This window comes from Manduca sexta, chromosome 12, assembly GCF_014839805.1.
Source record: "Manduca sexta isolate Smith_Timp_Sample1 chromosome 12, JHU_Msex_v1.0, whole genome shotgun sequence".
Taxonomy (NCBI): domain Eukaryota; kingdom Metazoa; phylum Arthropoda; class Insecta; order Lepidoptera; family Sphingidae; genus Manduca; species Manduca sexta.
In genome coordinates this window covers 11,746,644-11,762,144 of record NC_051126.1, presented here as the reverse complement: position 1 = coordinate 11,762,144, position 15,501 = coordinate 11,746,644, and the positions used below count along the sequence as shown (strand labels likewise).

Below are 15,501 nucleotides of genomic sequence, written 5' to 3'. Positions count from 1 at the left end.
GATGTTAGAGCCTATGCACAAGAAGCTTTTAAACTATATAAGAGATTATATGCAGTTGAAAAGGCAAAAAACCGATACAGTCGGAATCTGTGTACATAAATACATATCATAAATACTTTGTTCTGATTGGTCTGTTTTGAGATAGATTGTAAAACGATCGGGATTGTTTATTGAAATGGCAGTGTAACGCGTGGAGCGCGGGTATAAAATACGGCGTTAGAAAAGTCGTATATTTATTTTGGTGAGCGAAATTTTATCCTTTATTTCTTCCAATTAAATCCCTATAAAGTTAAAAACGACAAATAAAACATGTTATAGGTGAAATGAAATTTGATTATGAAGGAATCTGAATAAAATTTTTTACCATAAGTGCGCTGGTTTTAAATAAACTAATTTATAAAATTTTATGCCCTATATCTTAAAGCAGTAGTTTTAACCGTTTTGTTGTGTCTTAAGCTTTGTGCAAAATTATTTTTGTACATTTGTAAACAATAAAAACGAGAATTAGTGTAAGTGTAACCGCATGCAATCAATTACTAAATATAGGATTCATCTACTGTAAACAGTTTTGCTTTTTGTGTTTGTAGCCCAAAAAAAATTGACGCGTCACATTAATTGTTTTGCAAATAACATTTTACTTGTCAGTATGTCTTAAAAGCGCAACTTAAAGTAAGCATACTGCTTTATACATACAAGTATACACATTCACACATCTGCTTGTAGATATAACAAAATATAATGCACCGAGTGTAAATCCGCTGTCTACCTTCATAATCTGAATTTAAGTATACAAAACCACTAAAAAATAAATAAACGAAATATAATTAGCACCAGTATAACAGCACAGGAGCGTAAGTTACAACTACCATTTACTTACTTTGAATTAGGTATTAACAACTTGGGACATACGAATAAATATAATATTACTTTTGTTATCACTTGACGGAATTTCTGTGTCTAGTTAATTCTAAGTCCAAACACGGTAAGAATAACTTTATTTTTTCTGTCATTATTTTATAAGTCTAATTCATAACACGGTAGTTGAATAGTTCAAGCATATGGCACAAAAGTAAAGACTAAATATTAAACAAACTCAAAGTTACAACAAAAGTCCTAAATCTATATATATAAAAATGAATCCCTATAACCCTTGGTCACGCAATCATGCGTGAACGGCTGGACCGATTTCACTATATTTTTGTTGTGTTTGTTGTCAGGAGAAGATTCTTATGAAAGAAAAAAAACAAAAAATTGCACGGAAAATTAAAAAATTAAGAAAACTTAACGACTATATTAATTTTACATAATTGTCAATGGTTTGAAATAACTGTCAGCGATCGACAGAATGCGCGCGTGCATACATAGTTAAGACAGGACAACGTCTGTAGGGTCAACTAGTAACCCATAAAAATAACTCATTTGTAATGGTATCTACCAATTTTTCTCCTGATTGGTCCATGGATCCGACAGTAGTCATGAAGAACGTTTATATTATAGAAATCGGTCATAAGAAAATAAGCCTTCAAGACTTGACGATTTCCATTACCTAGGAACCCAGAAGAAACCATAGTTAGAAGCAACATCATTATACATAATTGTATTTTTATATATGTGCGCTTACCTCTTATTAGTTGCCATAAAGCCTTATTTTAATATTTCGCTACTTAGAAAAATAAAATTCTTGATTACGGTTGGTTAATCATTATTCATTGCACGATGACCTTAATAATAAATAGAAATAAATAAAAATATTAGATACCTTAATTTTGGTCGTTTAGTCATCGATCGATTTTTTTTTTCTTTACACACTTGTGAGTCAAACATTAAAATAAAAATAGTTTCGTTTATATACATAAGTATGTAACCAACCAAAGGACCAAGCTTTGAAGCTAGAACCATGGTTATCCTAGAATTGAGGGATACGCACCCTCAGGATATTGAGGACCTGAGATTTATCAAATCTGCATAATGACATAGAAGTCGCTTTATTTGTGTCAGACACAAGCCACCCTTTATTATTCTAGCTACGCCCATGAATAATCTTAGCTATTTTAGCCAATAGATCTCATATTCGCTATGTACAGATTATATCCGAAAATTAAATCTTAAAAATATAAATAACTTGATGATCATCAATTCGTTCAACGAATTCCCATAAATTAATTCCCACTATTTTATGTCAACATAAATAAATTATTTTAGCGCAAATAAACAATTGACCATGGTCCTGTACACAATATTGTGAAAGGCGACAAACGAACGTGTTGACAGATGGAAGCACGCGTTGAACGCGCACCTCACAAGCATGGGCTATAAAATACTTGCTAAAAACAAATTGCTGCATGACAGATAATGTGCATCACAGAAGCCATTTTTAATCTATGCTCAGACAGCATTTAATTCCGGACGGCAGTGTAATGGTCTACGTAGTGCTAAAAAGTCTTCCCTCCGATCGCCAACATTATGTTTTCAAACGCTATCCAGTTGATCAGAGCCCACGGCCCGAGGCGCATCCACAACGGCAAAAATCCTTTGTACAATGACAACACCCCTTCGTTTTTCACGGATTGTTGGAGGCAATCTATCATGCCGCGATACAATGTACCCCTGGAAATAAAAAATATGTTTAGAAAGATTAATCAGTGATATATTATTGGGGAATGTTTATAATGTTCAGTTTCCGCGACGGTTGGGCGAACAGTCGGGATGTTGGACGATTGTGTAGATGTGCCATTATTGGGATAGATATATCAATCTATAATTGTAGGTAACGCAAGTCATTATTGATCGTAAACGCAGACAGACAATATATACTGTACTATTTATAGGTACATGCTTAGTGTTATAAACGTCGGGCTTAATTGAGTCATTATCTTAGCCGTGACTGCATTTTACGATTTTTTCTCTTTGTACTGGAATATAACCTTTCTGTAAAATATTCTTAAGTACAAATTGAATTGCCGTTTTTGCTGTTCGCGAAACATGCGATTATATGATTAAAACATCCGATCCGATTGCATTGCGATAAATAATTAACTCATTTTAAATGTTAATTTAACCTTTGTTCATTGTTTTAATCATACTCATATTTAAATTAGAATGCCTGGAGGTCTTCAACTGGTATTTAGCCGTTATTTTTTTTTTATTATTAAAACTGCCGCTCCTACTAAAATCGATTAATTTCAATATAATGATCTTTCGAGGATCATAAAGTATAAACAGTAAACACTAAACCTAAACATGCGTAAACAAAATTCGTACAACCTACGCATCAATAACGTAGACAAACTTTTACTTTCAAGAGAAAACATTACGTATACATTGGGTGTGGGGTAATTGTGTTGTCTCTCTCCAGCCCGCAGTAATCGTAAGGGACGGATGACGGGAGGATCTGTAAGCGACTTTGACCTGGTTCAGTTGCCCTCGACCTCAGACTCGCTTACGAGTTACAAGCGCTTGCACAAACTGGACCGGCGCGTTTCTCTGACTGACTTTTAGATTTTATTGCGTTTTATTAGGTCAGTTATATAGATTGGTATTTTTAGAATCGTGTAACTGCAGTAATGTGTTTCATTGCGTAATCAACGGTTTTAGCATTTCTAATTAGTAATTACAGTTAAAATAAATATTAGTTTTATTTTGAATATCTTTTCACGTTAAATTAACCTTAATAAAGCCGTCATAAAGATCAGCAACTCCCTACAACATTCTGAAACTGTAGTTAGACACGACCAACTCACCTCCCATCAGGTCCAACAGGCTGGTTCATGAGCCTGGTCTTCATCACGTCAGCAGGAGTTCCTAAAACAGCAGCCACGAATCCCGCAGTGAACGCGGCGGCTGCGTGGACCAAGGCGTTGTCCGCCATGCCGAACTCTTTCATCAAGTACTGCTTGGTGTAGTCGTATGCTGCTAAGTCTCCCATGTTGACGAGAGCTGCTCGTTGGACATTTGGTACGGCGCCTGTAAGCGTTTTTATTCAATATTAATTTTGTACATATTAAACTATGTTTAAATGGGCAGATATTTCTGAGATAGAGCAATTAGAACGCTCTCCAGGAAAACTTGGAATGAGCTTCAATATCGCTTTTTTTTATAAATTCATATAATCATATATGCAAACGCGTGCCACTTCTGATCCTGGCTTACTAGAGTTGTAGTGATGGGTGTGAGGGCGGGAAAGTCTCTATCATCATATATTACTGTTTCTATAATCCATAACCTATCTCATAATAATTATTGATAAATAGAATAAGTCTAATCTTTGGTAGAAGGAATACCCTTTATGGGGCGCTGCGAGCTCCTAGCCTTGAATCAAAAGTGGATGTCATATACAATCATTACTTTCGAAGGCACCCTCGTACTACTCCATACAAAAGGGGTTACAATAATTTGCTTAATATTTACAAAACTACATTCACATATTCTAACACTTTTAGTGTCCGAACGGGGAGGCAAAGCTTCAACAAGTGCATTCTTTTTTGCTATGATGTAGTCCGTCCTATGTTGTGATAAGGCGCGAGCTTGACGCCATATCGGGCGTAAATTCCTGTCTCTGGTCCGATTTTGAACAGAAACACCGAATCCCATTGCCCGACTCGGGGTAGTTTCAATGTTGAATTTTTACATTCAATACAGCATTGAAACATATTTACATAACTCCGTACTCACCCCTCCAAAACCCTAAAATCCCACTCTCAGCATACAGCATGGCGTACGCCTGTCTGCAGTTGGCGAACCTGGGCGCCTTGCCCTGCAGAATGTTCCTTCCTTCAGCCTGCATCTGAACCTTCACGAGGTCAGTGGGAGACGCGATAAACTGCGCCAATGAGCCCGCCGCCAGTCCGCCTGCCGAACTTCACAACCATTATGATACGTTGAGGACATGATGATGATGATGGGGTATTTGACATTGATATAAAATTATTTAATCGCAATATTTTATATTATATTTTTCCCCTGACGAATCCCTTGTGGCTTGAAGGCTGCAGCCTACGAAACGCCGGGAGAAAATTAAAATATAAACGCGATAAATCCGAAAAATAATTTTATATCAAAGTTTAACATTTGCGGAAGAAATTTGCGAAATCCATGGGTAATGTAATTATGTAATAAATAATTGATTATGGGTGAAGATTATGCTAGTACAAAATGTGAAAATTCTCGTGTCTATAAACCTTTCTATACATTCGTTGTTAAAAGCACGAGTTTGTGTAGCTTTTAGGCAGTTTTGCTTTGTAGAATCTTGTCTATTCCAATCTCCTACAATTTTTGTAACTGTTGTTGACTGATGTGGACAGACAAATTGAGTATCGGACTGAACCAAACAAGAACAGTTAATTATTTTTATTTCTAACTAGCTTTTGCTCGCGGCTTCGCCCGCGTGAAGGTGTTTTCCAGGATAAAATTCCACTGTTTGATAAAAGTCTTGCTACATATTTTCCCGGTACTTATAGGTTCAAACTAATTTTATCCCCAATCTATAATTTCAGTTCAATCAGTCGAAAATCTAAGAACATTTATACAAACTTTCATCCCCTATTTTATCCCCTTAAGGGTAGAATTTATCAAAATCTTTTCTTAGGGGATGCCTACGTCACAGTAGCTTTATGCATGTAAAGTCTTAGCCCGATCCGTCCAATGGTTTGGGCTGTTCCTTGATATATCACTGTCAGTCACCTTTGAGTTATATATTATATTAACAACTGAAGTTAGCTAAAATTGAGTTTCTCGAAGCCGACCACTATTTATGTACTATGTATTTTGAGACTATGCAATTTTGTCGCATTCGCGATTCACTCACTTTTGTTGGGTTTCAGAACGCGATATTAGATCCTCCAACGCGCACGCGAATTTGAACTTTATGCAGCGGTAATAAATTACAAATTGACTCTCCATTTTATTTAGAAAACGTTTGTATGGGAAATAGAAAAATGCTGTTTTGAGGATTTTCCCGGCAATTATTCGAATTTTTCTCACCTTTTAAACCTTCCCTAGACCTCCACGAATAATTCAATACCAAGATAAGATAAATCCGTTCAGCCGTTCTCGAGTTTTAGCGAGACTAACGAACAGCAATTCATTTTTATATATATAGATAAAAATAACCTTTTATTCTAAATCACAGTTTCCATCAATTTCTAACTAATAGGCAACACAAATTGTAACTGGATTGTATCCAATGTGAAGCGTTAAGTAGAACAGCGAATCCTTGAAACAGCCACTCCCGTCTTGCCAAATTCAATTAGGCAAATGATTTCTGCCCTACATTTAACGATAAATCTACTTCGGTTACCGCGTTATAGAAATCCCTGGTGTGTCATTTTGTTAGACGGTTCATTGTGGCTACGGAATACATGATACTTTTGTAAATTGTCTAAATTATGCCTAAGTGATAGGTTTCTTGTATTCGGCTCTACTTGTATGTGTATTTTCGCTTTAACTATTTCTACCATCAAGCAACAATGTGCAAAATCTGTATAGTTTACGTCAGTGGCGGCCTTAAAAGACGAGAAGTCCTAGGCGAAAGAGAGAAAAAAACGACGTGAGGTCTCGGGCCACAGAGTATCTATACGGATTTACTCAGGTGCTCGGGCGGCGCAAAAAAAATAATCCCCGGTTTTAACAGTTTCGTCGGTAAAATCGATAAAGAAGGTCCTCCAAGGTTCCGTGCGATGCCCCGGGTGGTTGCCCGGTCCGCCTTCCCCTAAGGCCTCCCCTGGTCTACGTCAAACATGGTATTATAATCTAGATTTGTAAAACAAATCTACTATAACTTAATAATTATTTTCTTCCAGTTTCAATAAAAAAAAAATTGTAACAGTACGTGGTGCAATTTTTTTATTGCTTTTGAAACTCTTGTCTACATAATTTTTTTACCACTGGTTAAACTGGTAATGAAAGATTGTATTGATTGATCGTTTCTGTCAATAGAATCTTTCATCGATTTCCATTCCCTATTACCATGAAGAGGCCATAGAAAGCTGCTTTATTTTGGTTTCGTTTTGTAACTACTAATACAATTTGATTGGCGAGAAAGTTGTTAGAATCGTAAATTAAATAAATATTTTTTACGATTATTAAATAATGACTTATATAATAGTGTTCTGATTTACTAATGGAATATTGTTATACCAAAAATAGTTAAGATTTTATACAAACTATTCCTACGCCCACATTTAAAGCAATCGCTATTATTATCTGTTTATTCATTTGAAATCCCGTATTTGGAAAAGTCGGTGACAATTTATCAACCAATTTAAAATATTCCCGCTGCTAAAGGTAGTAGGTACCATGAATAATGTAAAGAATCGTTAAACCTCATTTAGGTCACCACAGTCACGGAGCAACTAGGGTAAATATATTAATCCCGAGCCCTAGCCGCTCAGCCGATAATCTAAAAATCCAATCACCCGCCGCATCGAATTACGTTAGCCAACCTTTCCGTGCGGTATTTGAAATACTTAATTGATAAATTAATTACAGATGAGAATTGACATACTTTGGTTAGCTGGTCTGAAATTAGTCACATTCCAGAATACTAGTTTCTTCACCCTCTGCCTTTTTTTTGTCTTCACATTTTTAAAAACACATAATATTTCAGAAGAATAACATAGCATCACGAATAGCTTTATAGCTGCCACGCACGGTAACGATTTATCTGTACGATCAACGCTAATTTCGGTTACGTTTGAAGAATATAGGACCGCCCAATATAACTGCAAACTTGAATAGCTACGATAAATCGTGGTGTATGGCGGGCATTAGTCTTAATTCTCAGTCCAAACATATCAATACCATGCGTGACTAACTTCAGATCAATCAATTTAAATTTCGAATAGTAATTCTATTTATTAACAAAATAAAAAACGTATCTCACCCAAAGAAGCGATTCCGAGCGACACCTTCCCATGTTCATCCTTGAACATGTTCCTAAAATGCTCGTAGAATATAAGCCGGCAGCCGGAGTAGATCGCGTGCCGTTGGAACATCGGCATCAGGCCGCTCCATAACTTCAACACGCCCTCCTGTCGCGCGATGCCCACTGCTGTCTTTATCATGCCATGGTTTTCCAACTGAAAATGATTCGTAATTACACGCAATAGGAATTAATTTATTAAATAGCAAAGCGGAGCTGGATTAGTTATTTTTAAATAGGTACTCGGTTTTCATGGTTTACTTTGTGTCGACAATAGCAAAGCAAAAAGGTACTGTTAAGTTTAGTAAATGGACAACAGAAAATTAATACTTATATCTACAAACGTTGTTTGCCAATACTTAACTGGTATTAATAAATTCGCAAAGACATGAGAACTTTGTCTTGTCCATTTAAAATATTACGAAATATTTAAACATAATCTAAAGAATATTAATACTTTATCAACTTAAGGCGATACCTCAAGGTCCATTTTCATACATTTTGTTTCACCTTTAATCTGGGTAACTAAACAAGTATTGGCAAGTAAAGAATTTAAATTCACGTCTAGTTAGTGATTAGTTCTCGCAGTTGAAAGAAAAACGTAAAAATAATTAATAATCATGGATATTTCGGCCTTTAAAATTTCGTCATATTAAATTGAGGTATCGCCTTAAAGAAAGATAATCAACCACATGAATGAAGTCAAATAAAAAAAAACTCCGACAATATCAATATTAATATTTTATATCGCCTCCCAAATCAGCTGTTTCAATGATAATGTCAACAAACTGCATTGAATTTTTAACCAATAGGGGACCGGCCTGTGTTTGATTTTGTACATTATTCTATATGTAAAGGTTAATAATAAGAAAAAGAAACCCTCCTGCGAAAACTGCATGAAAATTGGTTAAAAAATGAGCCAGTAATTCATATTTCAAATATTACTATGTGCCGAAGTGGGTGCGAAGTGGGGATATCGCTTCATCTCTTTCTTTCGCACGCGTCGTAATGCCCTATGACGTCACATGTGGGTATTACGTCTCTTTTCTGTTTCTTGTTACTTACCCCTTCTACCGAACTTTAAAGACTTATAACTTGTTGATTTTTTACCGGAATTAAATAATTATTTCTGTGTTATAATTTATATAACGTAAATATTTGATAATAATAAAGAACAAAAATGAGTCCGGTCCCCTATTAGGGCACTGCACAAGGCGGGGGCGCGGTGCGGAGGGACGGTCTCCTTGCCGACCGGCGCGAGTGCAACGGCCTCGAGCGGCGGTGCTTTGATTATTTGCGAACGCAGTTTGTTGACACCTAACAGCTGATTTGGAGGCCGATAGATCGACGGTCACTATGTATATAATGGGGTTGTCGATATTTAAATAAAATGAACTGCATTTATTTAAGACAATAAGGTCCTTATTAAAATGAACTGCATTTAAGACAATAAGGATCGAAGTGCTTATCGCCATGGTAATATAACACTAAACAAGCGATGTATATTCAACGGTCCCTACGTAAAGTATTGCATCTGCAAAATGCAATTTCGCAGATTCGAAACTTTACGTAGGGACCGTCGAGATGGTTGTTATGTTTTTTGAGCGGCCGGCATTATTGTGGCAACTGGCAAGGCATAATCATATGTCGTCAAAATTGACAATCTTACGCACAAACTGGTGCACTGAGTTACTTAATCGTGCACATAAAAAAATAAAGTCTGGTTATTCAAATTCAAAAATAATTCATGTTTAATTTGTGATTGGAAATGGTCTTTATGTTTTTGAATTAAAGACTATTTAGATCTTACAAATGCAGGAAACCTCAACACACGATTGTGCGTACCTTGAAACCATGCTTGGCGGCGGCCACCTCCGATTGTATCTGCAGCCTCGTCTTGGTCAAGTCGAACGGGTATGTCGCTGCAAATAGACTTAGTTACCGCAAATGGGAATAGAATTCAGTTTTACATCTAGGTTTCTAGTTCATGATTTATTTACAAGTAATAAGTTTACGCTTTTGTATCGGAAGGAAGGCAGACGGACTTATTTACGAGAATACATATATTTCGCATTCATCTCTGAATGGAATTTTTTATGTTGTCAATACTGTGAATACCTGTAATTGGCTTGCATGTTTGTACTATTGTATTATTATCTCTTATTTCATTTATGTTGAATGTGTAAGCTCCTAGTGTACCATAAACAATAAATAAATATGGTATGAAGACGCGATATTAGAATATCCACAGTCCATGTACCTCGTAAGAGAGAAAAAAAAGGGTCTTCGAATTATTTCGTCTTATAAAAAATTCCAATCCTGAGCTTTTACAAGAGGTTTTTCAAATCACAAAACATATTTTGATTTTCCTTCCGCATCGGACACATTACCTCTTGTCTCTTGATAATCACAATACCGTAGTAATTTTCCCTGACTCTTCGTTCTTTATCGCAAAATCTCAGATTTTCTTACAATCGAGTCCGAATCTTTACGACTGCCTTTCTGTGGCGAAAAGTCCATATAACTCGATTCTTGCCGACTTACCTTTCATAATTTATGTGTAATCAAATTATCATTAGAACGACTTGCAGACCCCAGTTATGCAGAATATTACTTCCTATATGCAGTGCCGGAATTATATTTTTTATGAGTGTAGGCCACTTTATTTCCGCCACCCCATAGGTAGGTTTATGTATGTATGTTTCTAAAATACTTAATAATTTTCCATTTGTTTGTATTATGGAAGGCACTAAAGTTAAACGAATGATTACTTAAATCGAGTGAGCGTCGTCTGTAATCTACCGCCTCTAAGAGGCTGCCGCCCATAGGCCGCGGCCTATACGACCTATTTACAAATCCAAGACTGCTTATGTTGTGTCGCCCTTTCTTAAAATTTCACTCTTCGCATCTACTGCCTCCATACTCTAATAATTTTCGCCATTGCTCATTTTAATGGGAGGTCTCTCACCTGCCTCCGCCGCCCACGAGCCCAGCACGGCGACACCATACCGCGCTACAGTCGAGTCAGTAACTTTGGACGCAGGATTATCAGCGTTGTGTAGTACCGGCATTGTAGTCTAGTCACCTACAGGCGACTTTTAAGCCCATAATATCTGCCAACAAAGAATTGTATTATTATTATATTTAAAATGTACTTTAATCGAAATCGATTATAAAAAAGATTTTTATGTCATTAAAATAGGTTTCACCGTATAGTCAAATAACAGAAAAAAGATTAACAGCACGGCAGTGACGTCATCATCATAAATGTGTGTTGTGCGAAGGAGATAGCGATATTCAATATACGCCACTTGAATCGCTACGATATTTAGCTCACTCGATTTAGCAATATATATCAAACCCTAAACTAATGATATTCAAGAACTAACCGGAACACATAACTTATTAATGCTTGCGCAATGATGCTTGATGACACAAGTCAGGAATTAATTATGCGGTGGTATTTGCATACTAGAGACCTACCAATCAGTGATATGGGCACAGCCAGGGGGTTAGGAGTTGAACACTCTCCCCTCCGAAATAAAAATTGCTCAACTAAGTAACAATTGATTGGTATTAAACTGTTTAAAACAATCTTCTGTTATTTTTTCAAATTAATGTAAATGTCATTCAGTGCACATTTTCGTTATTTATTTTTTAATTCTCCCCCGATACTAAAACTTAGCTATTCCCGTGGTTATTACCAGTTATATAATGGCATTTCGAGAAAAGATTATTTATTATATCCACAAAACTGATTAGAAACAGATGACATCGTGAAATACAATGATTTCGTGTTACATTATAAATATTCCTAGCCAACTAGATGTCATACCTACATGCATAATCAAAAATAACAGATAAATCATAAAAAAAATATATGTATATACTATGGAGCACTAAATATCTACATATATACCTACATAAAAGTGTATATCTACGATACATAATATGTTTTAAATAAATAGGGTACTTATTAAACCTAAAAAAAAGTATTGAATGCGGAAAACACTGTTAAAATATCACTAACAAATTAAAATGCGTAGGCAAAAAACACCTTCAAAATAGTCCTTTTATTTTCTTACTAACATATGCTCGCGGCTCTATCCGCGTTAATGAATGCGGAAAACACAGCTAAAATATCACCAACGTATAAAAATACGCAAAAAAAACGCCTTCAAAATATATTCCTTTTATTTTCCTACTAGCATTTGCTCGCGGCTCTGTCCGTGTAAAAAAGTATTCTAGGATACAAGTTTCGTTATATATTTTCCCGGGACAAAAAGTGCCCTTATTCCTTCCCAGGGTCTCACTGTCTCCATTCCAAAGTTCATCGATATCGGTTTATTTCAGCCGCGAAAGCGACAGACAGACAGGGCATCTTTCGCATTTATAATATAAACTATAGATAGAATTTGATAGACATGGACCACAGTGATAATGAAACACATATCTATCGTTATCAAGCAATAATAATCAGAATTCAATAACAGATTCATAAACGTCAGATACGGAAGATCAAGGTGACATCAATATCACGATTATATTGCATAACGAATCAAGAGTTATTTAAAACTACATTATGTGCGTTTACGATAAAAATATGCCCATTTTAGTTGACATATAAGACCCCATTAAATTGACAAATGTTAAACGCCTATTAGCAAAACGGGCGTTTATACATACATACATAACATCACACATTTATCCCCGAAGGGGTATGCATAGGCGCAACTAGGGCACCCACTTTTCGCCAAGTATGTTCCGTCCCGTGATGTGATAGGGGGCGAGCCTATCGCCATATCGGGCACAAATTCCAGACTCCGGGCTGATACTGAGCAGAAAAAACCCAAATATCACTTTGCCCGACCCGGGATTCGAACCCAGGACCTCAGAGCGCTATTGTAGCGCGTTTATAAGTACGCGTATTTTGTATGTATGATGGTGGTATATTTTATATTGGCCCAGATTGCGACCAGCGTAAAAAAGGTGTTAACACCTGCCAACGTGACCCAAGTATGTGTTTCGCGTTCCGGGATCAGTCTGTGTATATCCAGTCCCAACAGGCCGGCATAATTGTGTCGACTATCGAGGCATCTCTCGTCAGTCCAAATTCCATTGGACCCCAATCCACTCACCATCAGGTGCTGTGGCGTCACTTTGCCGTTTTTGTATAAGAAAAAAAAAGTTTTGTGATCGAAACGTTTACACGCCAACGCGCGATAGTACATGTATACTAGACGTTAACGCGCGTATAACTTGTCTGGCCGGGATCTTAGCGTCTGATATAACATCTATTAGGGAGGTTATAGATTTATAACTCTCGGGAGAGAAAGAAATCGATTTTCAACTCTATACGACGAAATATGAATGTCTTTTAGAATATTTAAAATAAAAAATCTTTACTGAAATTATTATCACAATCAATTTAATTTAGTCTAGAAGGTATGCGAACAAACAACATTTAAATCTAGCAGATCATACAAATACAATATGTAATCATAAACATACATTGTAATTTGAATAACCACTTTACCATAAACTATAAAAAATATGATCCGAGTTCTGTAATAAACGTCATAGTTTATGAGGAAACCAGTCAAGGATTATGTTCGGAATAATTATCTCGATCCACACTATTATAGAGCGAACAGAAAATTCACTAATATAAATTACAGCATGATTATTCAACTAATTATATCGATAATGATTTCTTATGTTTACGCGAATGTTAGACGTTGAAATTAAACTAATTTTCGGATTCTATCGCGGTTTTTTGAATGACACCCCCGTGACCATGAAAGCTGCAAAGTCTTCAAAACGTCGGGAGAAAAATAAAATACAAAAAGCCGCAATAGAATCCGAAAATGAGTTTAATTTAAATAATTATATCGATATTCATCTCTACAATCGACCCTCAACAGTGCAGCGAAGTTACTTTGGCCAGCCCTTACAAAACAATTTTATTCCTACATCTAATAAAACTCACATGAATAGTAAGAAGCTTGAAGTTCCAAATGATCTCTTCACGAAACAGCAATTCAAATCACTCACGATCAAATGCCCTATCGTAACCACATGTTATGCCTCTGCGGAGACCACTGTGTTCTAGTCGAATGCGAAGACCGATGAGTGGTTAAAAATCGATAAAATTTCCGTCCAGCGAAGGTCGTACCAACATATGAATACTGATGTTCTATTACAGCTATAGCTTTAATAGCTTCAGAAATACCAGCAAGCGATTGAGGAAAATAGTACCTATTAGTCCAGGAAAAAGGTCGTCTACTGATTGTGAGTATACTGAACCGATTTTCAGTAAAAAATAGATTAAGGAAATAATAAAAAAGATAGGTAATATCTAAATGGTTAAGCAAAATGATTAAGGGGTTAAAATCTTGGTATTTATAATTTTCTCAGATTTAAAACATTTGATCAAAATTTATATTTATGTACATAAAAGTACATAAATATCTAAGAAACTAGTAATGACGTAACAATTCCTAGAATTAATTTGATATCAACTGCAAAAGTTGTACTTACATACAACTTCATTATAAACGCACATAAATAATAATTATAAAAATATGTCTTGGCAATCCTAAGTAGGACAATTCTGTATGGCATAAAAGTCTGACCTACTTCAATTAAATTAAATATATAAGTTGAACAATTGTAGTATGGTAGAACACAGTAAGATTAAGTATTAGATAGTGATTTGTTAAGGTTATAGCTTAAGGTCCATTTTCATACATTTTGTTTCACCTTTAATCTGGGTAACTAAACAAGTATTGACAAGTAAAGAATTTAAATTCACGTCTAGTTAGTGATTAGTTCTCGCAGTTGAAAGAAAAACGTAAAAATAATTAATATGCATGGATATTTCGGCCTTTAAAATTTCGTCGTATTAAATTTTTTTTCAACTGCGAGAACTAATCACTAACTAGACGTGAATTTAAATTCTTTACTTGTCAATACTTGTTTAGTTACCCAGATTAAAGGTGAAACAAAATGTATGAAAAATGGACCTTAAGCTATAACCTTAAGTATTTTTTTCTGAAAACCACACACAAAGGTTTTAAAAAGTGAAGTGCCGGCATAGCCTCAAACCTCGACCTACTTAAGGATTTTCTCTTGAATACTAAACCGTTCTTTTATGTGTAAAGTCTTCACTGCATCAAATAGTAAATACAATAAAATACACTACATACATATACTAGCAATAGATGTCGTTTCTCAACAGTCATTACCAGCCTATTTGCCCTTTCAGTAGTAAAGGAGGTCTATGCTCAGCAGTGAGACTAATAGAAGAATAATACAGGGCTAGCTGTATTATTATATTATCATTATTCCTACTTGCAGGGTCAATCTTAGGTACTCGTGCGCCCCGGGTGAAATATTTTTCTCGCCATTGTACATCGCAACTGTATCTTAATAGGCAATATCATAACACTGATAATGACATTCTAGCCAGAGCCTGTGGCGTCCTCCTAAGCACTCTGAGCCTTCCCTAGACACTTTACGCCTCAGGCGACCGCCCTGCGTGCCTCCCACTAAAGCCGGCACTTCTATTTGATTATTCCCAT

The 15,501-nt window shown here is 35.8% G+C and overlaps 1 protein-coding gene across 2 annotated transcripts in view; it reads right to left on the bottom strand.

Moving 5' to 3' along the window:
• Positions 1–1,195: 1,195 nt before the first annotated feature.
• Positions 1,196–15,501, bottom strand: part of LOC115440756 (mitochondrial uncoupling protein 4) — a 32,727-nt gene continuing 18,421 nt past the window's right edge. For both annotated transcript variants that reach the window (XM_030165195.2, XM_030165196.2), the window contains exons 2-7: positions 10,887–11,031; positions 9,764–9,840; positions 7,880–8,075; positions 4,672–4,848; positions 3,741–3,963; positions 1,196–2,607 (exon numbers count right to left, since the gene is read on the bottom strand). In XM_030165195.2, coding sequence (XP_030021055.1) covers positions 2,433–2,607; positions 3,741–3,963; positions 4,672–4,848; positions 7,880–8,075; positions 9,764–9,840; positions 10,887–10,989 — 951 coding nt within the window. In that variant the 5' untranslated portion in view covers positions 10,990–11,031 and the 3' untranslated portion in view covers positions 1,196–2,432. The remainder of the gene's footprint in view (positions 2,608–3,740; positions 3,964–4,671; positions 4,849–7,879; positions 8,076–9,763; positions 9,841–10,886; positions 11,032–15,501) is intronic.